The sequence below is a fragment of the Podarcis pityusensis genome (genome assembly GCF_964106645.2).
Source record: "Podarcis pityusensis genome assembly, chromosome: 6".
In the NCBI taxonomy this organism is placed as follows: domain Eukaryota; kingdom Metazoa; phylum Chordata; class Lepidosauria; order Squamata; family Lacertidae; genus Podarcis; species Podarcis pityusensis.
In genome coordinates this window covers 44064021-44077421 of record NC_138030.1, presented here as the reverse complement: position 1 = coordinate 44077421, position 13401 = coordinate 44064021, and the positions used below count along the sequence as shown (strand labels likewise).

The 13401-nt window shown below is 43.0% G+C and overlaps 1 protein-coding gene across 3 annotated transcripts; it reads right to left on the bottom strand.

The window, feature by feature from the left end:
* Positions 1-953: 953 nt before the first annotated feature.
* On the bottom strand, positions 954-12112 carry LOC308479447 (triggering receptor expressed on myeloid cells 2-like). 3 transcript variants are annotated; one of them, XM_081010172.1, is made up of 5 exons: positions 11961-12112; positions 9016-9360; positions 7643-7697; positions 2198-2364; positions 954-1267 (listed from the first exon to the last, which is right to left on the bottom strand). In XM_081010172.1, exons 1-5 carry the CDS (start codon positions 12001-12003, stop codon positions 1263-1265), a joined length of 615 nt encoding a protein of 204 aa, XP_080866298.1. In that variant the 5' UTR covers positions 12004-12112; the 3' UTR covers positions 954-1262. The 3 variants fall into 3 exon arrangements, with proteins under 3 accessions (XP_080866298.1, XP_080866299.1, XP_080866297.1); XM_081010173.1 differs by having other exon boundaries at positions 9016-9357; positions 11961-12109; XM_081010171.1 differs by lacking the exon at positions 954-1267 and having other exon boundaries at positions 1274-2364.
* Positions 12113-13401: the final 1289 nt, after the last annotated feature.

Here is a 13401-nt window from a genome sequence, read left to right as displayed (position 1 = left end):
GCTGCTGCTGATTTACTCAGTTACTGGCCTGCCCTTCCAACCTAATAACAGGATGATCATATGTTAGGTGTCAAAGGCAAGGATGAAGTTTCTCTCCCCCAGCTTCTGCCTAAGGTGGCTGCCTCACTCTATCTAATGGTAGGGCTGCCCTGTTCACCTCATTCAATGGACCTGACCTTTCAGACTCCTTGCCCTGAAGACTTTGAAAGGGGTTTGAACCTGAGTTCCCAAGGTTGTGACCAAGACCTGTATGTTTTATAACATGCATCAATAAGCTTCCAAGATTCTACCAAATCATGACAAAGGACTTCATTCTTCCCAAGTTACCAGGGACATCTCTGTTTGTCTGTCCCTGTCCCTGGCAGCTCACCATCCCTGGTCCTGTCTCTTGGGGATGCCTTGTTAAAGATTTGTGACAGTGCTTTCCTATTCATGTTTGCTCAGGAGCAAGTTTTATTGTGTTCACTGTGACTTACTCTCAGATTACTGTGTCACAGGATTGCACTGTAAACATGATTTGCTAGAGTAAGTGTTCTTCAGAGTTCATCTCCCTCCCCAAAGTCTCTAGAAGTTAAATTTCTAGGTTTGGAGTTCTGAGTAAAGATGAACAGGATTCCATTGTGAGTCTGGTGTGGCAGGAGACACCTTGTCTCTGGGCATGTGTACGTAAATGGCCCATGAACATGAGGGTCTGATGTAGTGTACAACCTAACCCCAATGCCATCTCTAATGCAGCAGTTACCTTTGAGTTAATTTTTTACATACGCTCATAATTTTCATACTTAAGTTTCAAATTCACTCAAGGAACTATTATGTGTTCATACTACAATTTGTTTTTATTATCTTTGTTTTGAGTTCTTGCAGTTTATATTGTGTGAGCCATTCTTTTCTTTTTCTGCATGTAATTATTGTTATGCTCCCTTTGCAACAGAAAGAACTTAGAGAAAGAGATGTACATTCTTACATTTATTCTTACACTATACAGATTGTTCTCAAGATAATATTAAAAGTGCTTCTGGGTGGAGCATCCATCTGATACTCTTTATTGTCTACAGCAAAGCTGTTTAGTTTGACTTGCTGGCAACATCTGGCTTTATAAATGGAACCACCACAGTCCTTGCATTGGTCATGGGGCATAGGCCACAGGATAAAGCAAGCATGTCCTTCACATCTTGTCTATTGGAACAATTTCTATGCACCTATCTTTGAATTCTTACTCATTCATCTTTCCATCACATCCCATTTATGCCAAGCTTTCCCTTTTAGCCTGGAAACGAGAAAAGACATATGTGCTATGAAATTAAATGAAACAAGCATCCAAATATAACCCAAGGTCACTACTACCACATGAAGTTATCTTCTCTATTTAATATACAGCACACCAAGCTTTCATTTTAAAGAAATGAATTTGCAGTTGGAATATTGGGGTGGCGGAGTAGGAGAATGAAACAGTAATTCATTCTAAAAGCTTGTGAACAAACAGCAATGCCTCAAATGTGTCACTTAGAGAACTCGTGATCTACAAGCCCATTGCATCACACTAAATTCATGACTCATTATTTCCATTTTGGGGTTAGCAATGCCATGGGTTTTTCCAGAAGGCACAACAGGGCTTGATTGCTGGATGTCTCTCAACAAATTTATAGCATTTTCACAGAACTTGTCATCAGGATTCATTGTGGAAAGTCATGAATTTGTATTGTGAATGTGGGAGGGGGCAACTGAAAAGCACGGCTAGAATAGGCAGCCACCAGGAGAGCCACGATTCAAGGAAACAATGCAGAAATCCAAGATTGTGTGCTGTTTGCACTGTGGGTAGCTCTGCACACTAACTGAAAACAGGCCCCAGAATTCAGTGATGTCACAGGTGATTCTGGGCCGCATTAAGTTCAGGCCTAGACTAGACGTAGGCAACTCAGCTCCAGGAGGCACTCACCTTGCTGGAAACAACATACACATTTGGGCTCCCATCTTAGCATTTTTGGCTCCTTGTGTAAGCTGGTTGTATGCCGCCAAAATGCTCTGCAAGGTGGTCTAGGGTACAGAACAGTGAGGCACTCACTTTGACATTCCCTATTCTACTAGGTTGGCACAAGATATGGTCAGCCCCATACATGTTCTGTGGAAGTCATTTAAAAAGGACCTCTGCAGCAGCCCTGCTCTCAGTAGTCTCTTGCACTCAGAGTACTGACATCACCTGTGATTGGGAAGAGCTGGTGCTCATTTTCTCCATGGCTCTCATCCTTTGTCTGTCTGCTGCACTGGCTCTTGGCAGCGATCAAGATGACTACAGCAACCAGGAGCTTGAAACCCAAGAATCCAGCCACAAGGAAGCGAAGATTGACTTCAGCATCTGACAGGGTGCTTTGGAAAGATACAAATGCGACAGGGCATGAAGCAGGTAATTTATTGTGAAAAGAATTATAATAAAGAAAAGGAGGGGAAACAATTTCTCAATTGAGCCACAGGAGGTTGCTTGGCATGGCTGTTGCTATTTTACATTGCAGCCATTTCACTTGGGGTAGCTAGCGACTGCCAGTTCTAATTAATATGTCCAGGTGTCATTTCCTTTATGTATTTTTTCCCCATCAAATTTATATACCGCTTGATCATAAGTCCTTCAGATTTACTCAGGGAACTATTCATTGTACACAGTGGGACTTGCTTCTGAATAGAATTGCACTGCAAATGCAGAAATCGTGAATTAACGAAACTGCAGCGGTTTTATTGGTCTTTAAGCAGTGAGGACTCAGGCGCAATGTTCCAAAATTATTTTTGAGCTTAACTAGTTAACTATGTATGCAGTAACACAGGGAGGAGGGGACTCGTGGACCTGCAGATGATGTTGGATGACAACTCCCTGCCTGTGGACCATGCTGGGTGGGGCTGCTGGGAGTTGGAGTTCAGCAACATTTGGTGGGCAGAGTTTCCCCGTTGATGCACTAACATAAAAGCTCAGAGAGCCAAACTCTGCAGTGCAAGTCTTATTTCCTTTTGCTTGATGCCCCAACTCACATTCAAAGTTGCTTAGAGTCGCAGGGCTCATAGACGTTGCAAGAGCCTAATGTAATGTATGGTATCAGAAGCTGCCCTTAGATGGTTTGGCTCTACCTCAAAGATCCCTCCAACCAACTCTTGTCAATATTTACATGCAGCAATAGCAGCTGTGTACGAATAACCAAAGTTCAGTATCTCCTATATATGAAGAAGTCCCCAGCTCTGCTTGTTGTATGCCACTTTTAGGAGACCTTGAATAGTTCCCTAGATGATGGATAACAAATGGACAGTGAGCCTGACAATGAATGAATGAATGAATGAATCTTTATTTGCATCAGTCACCAGCCATAGCCTGACAAGATGGAGGTGCTGAGGAGTAGGTCTTGGGGTTTGTCCTGTCCTTGATGGACTCACACTTTCCCTTAAGGAGCAAGTAGGCAGTCTTGGGTGCTCCTTGATGCCACTCGATCTCATTGAGCTTCAGGGGAGGGAAGTGGGAGTGCTTTTTACAGATTTTAGCTGCTGAGTTGCCTTCCCCTGTAGCCCAGGCCATGGGCTGTGTGCACATTCCCATTCACTCAGCATTCAGTGGGGTACCACTGCTGCGTTGGGAAATGGAGTACACATGGCATTAGCCACAATCCGTATATATTCTGTCCTTTCTTATGAAATACAGTGTATGATGTGTTACTCCATCCCTCCCAACAGGATTTAGTTCTTGCATTGAGAAAAAGAATGACCCGGCTGTGCTTTAAGATGGCAATGTGTACACAGCCATGGTCTGAAGGAATGTGATGCAGCCGTGTTGCTGAAGCAAAGCTGGTCTGAGCCTGGATGGAACATGGAGCTCCATGGAAAAAGAAGAAGTGGGATATGGAACTGAGGGTTTTAACATTCACATGGAAGAGGAAAGTTAAGATTTTTTAGCTTGGCTAGATTTATGAGGTGCTTTTGCCTTCCTTCACAGTTCATTGTGTTTTGAAAATGTTCCTCCTGTCGAGTTCCATTTGTTTAACATAGCTTTTGGCAAGTATAAAATTCATTTTGCTGCCAAGAGTTTGCATTCCACATGGAAGCCTAATGAAGGGTGGAAACTCTTCCTACAGAGACTGGAAATATTCTGTTCTCTAAGGGCCAAAGTACACATGATGGCATCAATCCCGAGTGTCAAGACTGGGTTCCTGACAAATCCCTATAAAGCACGGGAGCATGGATTGGGTGTGGGGGACGAACCTTTCCCCTACCAGTACCCCAGCAGTTCTTTTAAAAGCTAACTTTTCTGACTTTAGGGGCGGAGGGTATAACAGGAAAGAATTCCCACCAGTATGGAAATAGTTAAAAAGCACTTAATTTACAGCGTTTTCATACCATCCATTAACAGTAATTTCTTTGGATGGTGTACATTTAAAACACCCACACCTAATAAAAATATTATAAAAATATGAAATCAAACAGCAGTTAAAACAACTTTAAACTAAAACCAATAGGTCCGAAGGTCTAAAAAAGTACCCAAAACATGCTTTTAAAACTGAAAAGCCTGGGGAAATAAAGAGGCCTTATCCAGATGCAGTAAAAACCACAATGTAGGTGTCAAGTGAGCACTGCTGAGGAGGGCTTTCCACAAGTAGGGGGCTACCACTGAAAGGGTCCTGTCTTCAGTAGTCTTCTGCCTGGCCTAATGGGGTTGGGGTGGGCAGGTGGAGTAGGGCCTCTGAATCTTATTTTAGCATGCAGACAGGTATATGAGAGTTGTTCCCTCAGGTACCCTGGCTGCAAGCTATTCAAAAGTCATACCAGACCTTTGAACTGAGCCTTGAAATAGGCTGGAAGTCAGTGCAGATAGCAAAGCACTGGCATAATGTCACCATTTCAGCCTGTTCACAATAATCTTGCTGCCCTATTTTGGACCAGCTGAAGTTTCCAGATCATTTTTCAATGCTGGGGTAGCCAATATGGTGCTCTGTTGGACTATAATTCCCACCATCCTGGCTGGGGCTGATGGGAGTTGTAGTCCAACAACAAGCCTTAGGAACGGTTGAGGGAATTGGGTATGTTTAGAGGAGACTAATAGGAGATATGATGGCCACCTTCAACTATCTAAAAGGGCAGACACATTGGAAGACGGAGAAAGCTTGTCTTCTCCTGTTCTTCAGGGTAAGACTCGAACCAATGGATTCAAGTTACAAGAAAGGAGATTCTGACTAAACATTAGGAAGAACTTTTTGATAGTAAGAGCTGTGGAACACATTTCTCCAGAAGGTGGTGGACTCCCCTTCCTTGGCATTTTTAAGCAGAGGTTGGATGGCTATCTGTCAGGTGTGCATTAATAGAGAATCCTGCATTGCAGGGGGTTGGACTAGATGACCCTTGGGTTCTATGACATATTGGCTACCCCTAGTATGAAGCATTGCATTAATTCAAGTTTCATCAGGAAAGCATAGGAGAGGGATGGAGTTAGCTTTCTCCTCCTGCCTCCTCATACTGTGCTTTAAATTTCCCCCGCTGCCTTGCTTTATAGGCCTGGCTTGGAATCTGCTACCAGCATGTCTGTTTGTGCCTTACATGGGCAAATAACAGCTGAATCACTCCTGAGATGTCACAGCTGAAGAGTCCCAGTGAATTATGTTCAAGGTAATCACATTTAGCAGATTTATTTGAGCCCACCCTTTGTCACTTGCTAGCAACACAAGTGTAGGAGCTGTAATGAGAATGGGTAATTTCTATGTCAGAATCATCTTGCATATCCCTGGTGAGATGTGCCAGTCAAGAAGAGGGGAGGATGCAGAGAATCAGAAATCTCCAAGGAAATACAAGGTTCAATAGGGCCTTGAATACATTTTCCCTTCTGCAACACAGGGGTGAGATGATGATTAGGGTAATTTCTTAAGAGATGGTCAGGCAAATCTAATTCCAAGGATTGGAAACACACCTGAGTCCTTAGAATCCCCTGCAGTTTAGTTGGATGGGGTGCTCCATGACATAGTATTACTATTATTATTATTATTATTATTTTTATTTTTTTGCAGCCTACATGTTGAACAGGAACAGGCCCAGGCTCAGTGAGGTGAGGTGCGGCATCTACTCTACTAACTTCCTATAGTCCATGTGCTTGTATGCCCTCACCTTCCCTTGGAGACATGTTTGACACTCAAGATTGTGAAGGAAGCTATTGTCTTCCTACAGTGAAACCAACAGGGCAGGAATCTGGTACCTCTCACTCACCAGAATGAGCAGAGAGATCTCCAAAATCCAGCAAGGTTAGACCACCACTAATTGATTTATACACATTGCCACCTAAAAACCTGCTGGACCAAAAAGCGATTAAGTCCCAAGGAAGGATGTAAGTCTATTAAAGCCATTATATCTGTCTCTCATCTCTGCCATCAAGTTTCATCAATGTGCCGTGTGCACATTGCCAACTTAAAATGCAGCAAGGTTGCTTACCTCCTCCACCCCTTGCCTGAAAAAGTAAAGGTAAAGGTACCCCTGCCCGTACGGGCCAGTCGTGTCCGACTCTAGGGTTGCGTGCTCATCTCGCTCAAGAGGCCAGGGGCCAGCGCTGTCCGAAGACACTTCCGGGTCACGTGGCCAGCGTGATGAAGCTGCAGCTGGCAAGCCAGCACCAGCGCCGCACAGGGAAACGCCGTTTACCTTCCCACTATAAAGGGGTACCTATTTATCTACTTGCACTTAGGAGTGCTTTCGAACTGCTAGGTGGGCAGGAGCTGGGACCGAACGACGGGAGCTCACCCCGCCGCGGGGATTTGAACCACCGACCATGCGATCAGCAAGTCCTAGGCACTGAGGTTTTACCCACAGTGAAAAAGTACCTGCATGTTATTATACACCTCAATATGGCTGGATGTGCTTCCGAGTTACTCACTGTCTACCCACACCAGTGTGTGGGGATGTCTTAATACGCCTTAACATTTTCAGATCAGATCGAAGCTGATTTGGAGGGGAAACACACCAAAATGCAGCACTTCTCATTAATCTGCAGGATAGACATGGATTGTGGCTAATGCCATGCACACATGGCTTCACAAACTATCTGTGGGAAAGAACCTAAATTCCCTTAATCAAAAACGAGGCTTCAAATTTGACTGTATTTGTATCCTATCTATAGTAAGAACTGCCAAGCTTGCTACTTAAAAACCTGTTGTGCACTCCCCATACCAGAGTAGCTTGGCATGGGATTTATTCATTCCAGCTCCCCACCCCCCCAGCCTTGAGCTGATGAAGTTTAGGTTTGTGCTGAGATGTTTCCTGCGCTGCTGTTATTTTTGTGTTCTAATGGTTATTATTCATTTCAACTTGCTTTTTATCCAGATTTTGCCATGTAAGCCACCTTGGCTGAATCCACACAGATATAAAAAAAACTGTGAAAATGTTTTTTTTAAAAAAAATGTTTTAAAATATATATGGAGTTTACCATTATCTCATCGGTGCCGTCTAGCGTCACATTTGTATAATGCACTTAAAATGTTATATTTGCAGCTGTACAGCTGAGTCCCTTGAGAGTACTTCTCACAGAAGGACAGGGTAGATATTTGCATATAGGCAAAATACTTGTATATGCATATATTTATTTGCATATATGACAATATGCCTGAGGCTTACCAATAAAACAAATGTACAGATTTACCTGGAGATGCTGTGCACTGCTCTGGGCTCCTCAGGTGCCTCAGTCTCCCATAGACCTGGTGGCAGAAACACAGCAATTTAGCTGGCAAAATAAGAACATCTTAAGGCAGTGGTGGGCAGATTTTTTACCAGAATCATGAGGTCCACCAATCACAGCTGGTGCAGAATAGTGGCCCAGGCAAGTGGACATATGTTAAGAATTAAGGAGCAAGGTACATCTGAGCATATGCTCTGCCCAGGGATTTGGGATTGGTGCTAAATTCTTTTTTTAAAAATTTTTTTTAGTCCTTTCACACAATAAATCCACTCTCGGTTTTCTCCCAAGACTTGTTTTCCCAGCAACTTTGTACAGAGGAGGAAAGCTTTTTCTAGTTGTTGTTGTTGTTGTTGCTGCTGCTGCTGTTGAGCAAGGATTTCTGACTCCAATTGTCTATCAACTGCAAATCAGTCAGAGATTGATCAGAGTAAACCCCTATTTACCTTCCGCTCCTTTACCCAAGGCAATGATTAAGAGCAGGCCGCTGTTGCAACCAGGAATAAACACATGACGGGCTCATCCATACTGTTGCTCATTGTGGATAGCAAGTTTCCCTGTACCTCCATCAATTCACTGTTGGTCATAGGATGTTCTCCAAACCACTGCTTTCCTCTCTCTCTCAGCCTGGATTTTTGCATGCCAGGGATACTCCAAAAAGGAGAAGGTATTAGAAAATCCAGATTGAGGAAGAGAGAAAGATGAGAAGACAGTAATTTGGAGAAGAATGGCATTCAGGCAACACAGAATTAATGGAGGCACAGGAAGCTAACTATCCCCATTAAGCAACAGTATAGCTGAGCCCAAAGACCACTTGTAGGTTTTGGACTAGGAGTGGAACCCTATACATCTCTACTTGGAAGTAAGCCTCATTGTTCTCAATGGAACTTACTCCCAGGTAAGTACCCTAAGTGTGTAGACTGCAGCCTTAAGGACATTGCTCTGTAGCTTAAGTCTTCCATCTTTGTTGAAATAGGGAAGGCCAGTGCTTTTTTTCTTTAAAAAAATGTTCAGAGGTACTCTCATTTTCCTACTCATATTGAAATACTGCCCCTCAAAGAGACCAAACTAAGATTCACAAAATGTTTAGGGGGTATGTGTACCCCTGCGTCCCCCCCCCCCCGAAAAAAAGCACTGGGGAAGGCTATACAAGAAGAGCGAGAAAAAAGCTCTTCCTCATCCTCCTTTGTGCTGAGCAAGAAGTTTACGCCTGTGCCTGCTTTAATCATGTCTTTGTACAGTGGGTCTAATATCTTATTTGGGGTCATAATTTTGTATCATAGACATGACTATTTAGAAGGCAAGGCTTACACCTGATTAAAGACCCTGGTGGGACTTACCTGTCAGAACTTCCACCTTCACTTTCTGCAGGATATTCGTAAACCCCAAGAATTCCGTCTTGCACTGATACAAACCAGCATCCTCTTTCTGGAATGGGTCAATGGTCACTGTGAGAATCCCCTTCTGGATGTTGTCAGCAATGGCAGTGCTGCCATTCCTTTTTTTGAGGAACGGCATCCAAAAACGCCGGGCGCTGACAATATTTTGACATGACATCTCACTGATGTGCTTGCACCAACTTTTCTTTCTCCACTGGTTCTCCTTGGGGTTGTAAGTGCAATTGATGGTGATGGGCTCTCCTTCGACACCATACACCGTTGGAACATCCTCAGTCGCATATGCTTCTAGGAAGGAGAGAAAGGTTGTATTCCATACTTCCATTTTTGTAATGGGAGGTGACCATATTACAGCACTGGGGCCACATCATCCAGAGCCCCACCCACATTGCTCAGGTATATGTAGCTTACAATATACATGACCTGCATAAATGGGGAGGAGATCCCGCAATGTAAGAAGGCAAATCCGCCCACCCACACCCCAGCTGATTTGCTCGCAAATTGCTTTAGTCAACCACTCTTCAAAATTCAGTTTGTACCAAACCTTGAGGTCTCTGAAGTCTCTGCATCACTGGTGGGAAGATTACTGGGCTGTTTTGGAGCCAGGTCTAAGACCTATTAAAAACATTGTTATATTCATGCTTTTTTACATTGAAAAAAAAATCTTGCTAAAGCTGGGCATTTTTGTTTGAAGGAGCTGGGCATTTTTGTTTGAAGGAGTTCCTGACCTAGATCAGGAACATGTTCTGGATTAAGGCCCCACACAGCTGCTGAGCTGTGTGGGGCCTTAATCCAGAACATGTTCCTGATCTAGGTCAGGCCCCATGCTGATTTCTGGCTGAAAATTCTCCTTCTCCTGTGGCTGTTTATCCCCCCCAAGTGCTGTTAACTTTACTTACGGTGGCACAAAGCAGCTGGTGGGGGCAATATGCAGCAGGCTGTCAATTTGGACCAGGAATAAATTCAGGATCAGAAGCCCACAAATCTGCTTCTTGTTCAAAATAAAAATGGCTAGCTTAAGCACATTTTAAAAAAGAATGAGTAATGTAAAGTATGATTTGGTCAGATGTGACTCACGCATGCTGCCTCTGCCTTAAGTCCTGCTCCAGAGTGGTGCAATATGGGGATTACGGAAGAGCAGGCTGAGGCTGCTTCCAGTCTGTCACTATTTTGTGGGTATGATTCAGTCATACGGTGGGAAAGTTAGGTTGAGCAATCAAAGTGGATTTGATGGTCTGGCAGAACAAATCCTCTCCCTGAAACCCGCAGATTTGGGGGAGTTAGAAAAATAATGGGGAAATGTAATGCAAAGTGTGGCATAATGGTGATGTCATATAACCTCCACGCAAACAAATCAGGATGCATGCTCAGTATAACCTTGTACAACCTCTGTGCAAATTTGTGCAACAAATTGGGATGAATGCTCAACAAACGGGTCTTTTGGAAGAGTTCTCTGCCTGCATTGCAAGGTTGGATTATCCAACCCTTGCGGTCCCTTTCAGCTCCACAGTTCTATGATTTAGCAACCAATTTTGAGAGAAGGAAATCTATCGATATAGACGGAGGAGCTCTTTCTAGTGCATCTTTTTTTGACACGGGCGATTCTACTGCATAAGGAAATTTCTTAGAGATTTTTGCAGTTGAATTCAGAATCGCCTTCAACCCCTTTTCTGAGCTGGAACAGGGAAAAATGGAATCTGCTGCCTGAAGAAACAGTTTCATGTTGCTTCATGGTCCAGAATGCCTCTTGTTGCAGCTTTGAAAGCTTGTGTTCACACCAGTGCAACTCCCTTGCAATCAATAATAATCTGTACATGTATTGGTCCTTTTCATTCCCTTGCAGAATGATGTATATTTTGCACATTGGTAACCTTTAATAGTGTGTGTGTTATGTTCTCCTTAGAGGTGAAAAATAGTGGAGGGGAGGATTGAGAAGAAGAGAAATGGCTGGATGAGAAAGGGTTTAGCATCCCCTCCACATCACCATCCCTTAAAATCATAGCCTCCAATGACTGTTTTTAACTACTGCTTCTGGTCCACGCAAAGATTTTTGCTAAACACATCCAGTCATGATTCAAGTGTTTCTTATCTCATCGCTACCCCATTCCTTGCCCATTTTCAGCCCTCCCCTGTGGCAAAGAGGAGGGTACAAACATTTAGATAAGCTGCTGTAAACTGCTCTGCACCCACCAAATATAGTGGGATGTGAAACAAGCATGCAAGCAAGTGGAGCAAATGGATAAATAAATAAAAGTAAGCATAAATATCATGGAGGATAAGGCTATCAGTGGCTAATAGCCATGATGGCTTTTTTCAGCTTCCACTGTTGTAGCGTTAGCATAGGCATCTGGTTTGCCATTGTGAGAACAAGACGCTGGACTAGTTGGCCTCTGGCTTGATATATCCAGGTTTTCCTTATGTTCTCATCTAGCACAGAGTGCTTCTGCTTTGCCCTTTGGCTGATCACAGTTTGAGGTTTTCGTAATCTTGTATCTGCTGTACAGAATGATAGAATGTTGGGTCTATACAGCCAGAGGACAGACCCAACAGACTCCTTTAGCTCAGTCTCTTGCACTGTGGACATAACTTTCCATACACACTATCCCTAGCCCATTATCCCATTCAATGCAATTTGCAAAGCGTGCCACATGGAGATAGCAGAAGCAAGCAAGATGTACCACTGGTGCTTGGCAAATTAAGAATGACATTTCAGTAAAAAGTTTCTTAGTTCGGATAGCTTGTTTTCAGCTGGATCAATTGTGCCTTGCCTTCAGCATCATGCATGCATATCAACCCAGTCCTTATCTGACCCATTCATACTATAATCTGTTCCTATAGCCTGCTTATCACCCGCTTATCCAACCAGCATAGGATTCTAAATCTCATACCTGACAAGGAGACCAAGAAGATCAGATGCACAAAGTTCTCCATCTCACTCCAGCAGATAAAGAGAGAAGATTCGCAAGTAAAGATGAAAACAGAGTATTGCACAACGGCAATTTTTTTGCCTTACTAGACACAAAGGACACAGAAGAGGAACATCTGTCACTCTCTGTTGTGGATTAAGCAATACACCAGCAAAATGTACTGAAAATGTAGGGATCAGCAGTGCTATGCTAGAACCTGACAGTTTTCTTTCTCCAAACCTTTATTAGGCATTACAGATATAGACCATCTTAAAACATCCATATACGAAAATTTAAACAAAGAAGCAGCCATAGAAGATATATAGTAACAGAATTTTTTATTGGAGTGTCTTCCTGCTAAACTGCGTCATTTACCACTCTAAGAGATACTATCGACAGTAACTCAATCACCCTTGTAGTTACCTCCAGGTTAATATCAGACAGGTGGAATCTGATATTTTCATTGTGCCATGATGTTTAACTACCCAAAAAGGGGCATAACATGTGTTTATGTAGCTGGTTGTGCAGTGGACAGTAGAAAAGAATATGTTCTACAGTGTCTGGCACATTCAAATAACATCCTCAATGTCTATCATTTCTAGGGATGTTTAAATATCTGCCCTTAACAAAATCTGAGGGGGAAATGGGCTGGAATTATTAACTTTGAGATATAAGTGATCCTGTTATCAGTTGAATTTAAACCATAGAACTTGGGGGGAGCAGCTGACTCAATGTTTTGTTTTTCAATATCCCTTAATCTAATTTGGATATTGCGATAAATATATTGCTCACTAGAATTATGCAATAATAGAATTATGCAATAATTCCAAGTCAATATCAGTACAGTAGATCTAATTCTGCTATGTAGGAGTTGGAGCCATCTGGATTTATAGGAGTCCTTAAGTAAATCGGAAAGCATACTTGAAGGTTGGGAACGAAAATGGCAATGTGGCCAGTATTTTATAGTGCTAGTCCACGCCCCATATTCCATCATGTGTATACCTAATTCTGCACACATTGTCTCATACTCATTGAATTTGGGAGCCCGAAGAAACTTGAGTGTATCTTATTTAAATCACTATTATATGCTTGTATCCATATTGGGATCCCAAAAAGTAGCTGGGGTGACACTTTAGCTTGAAAAATCTGAATGGCAGCTGGTATAAATTGGTTACCTAGAACTTGAAAGCGGGAGAGGGACAGCTGTCTCAGAAGAGGAAGTCATGATGATAGGCATGGACCCCCAGCCACAACCCATGCCTGCTCATCACTGCTGATGCACACCGACGTCCCATTGACTTCCTTGGCAATTTGCAAAGATTTGTGCAAGTTCTTGAAATCTGCAACTGATAGCCAGGTTCACAGGTTATATAAGTGAACCTGATTCAGTGTGTGTTATACTTATTGCACTGGGTTCACTTGT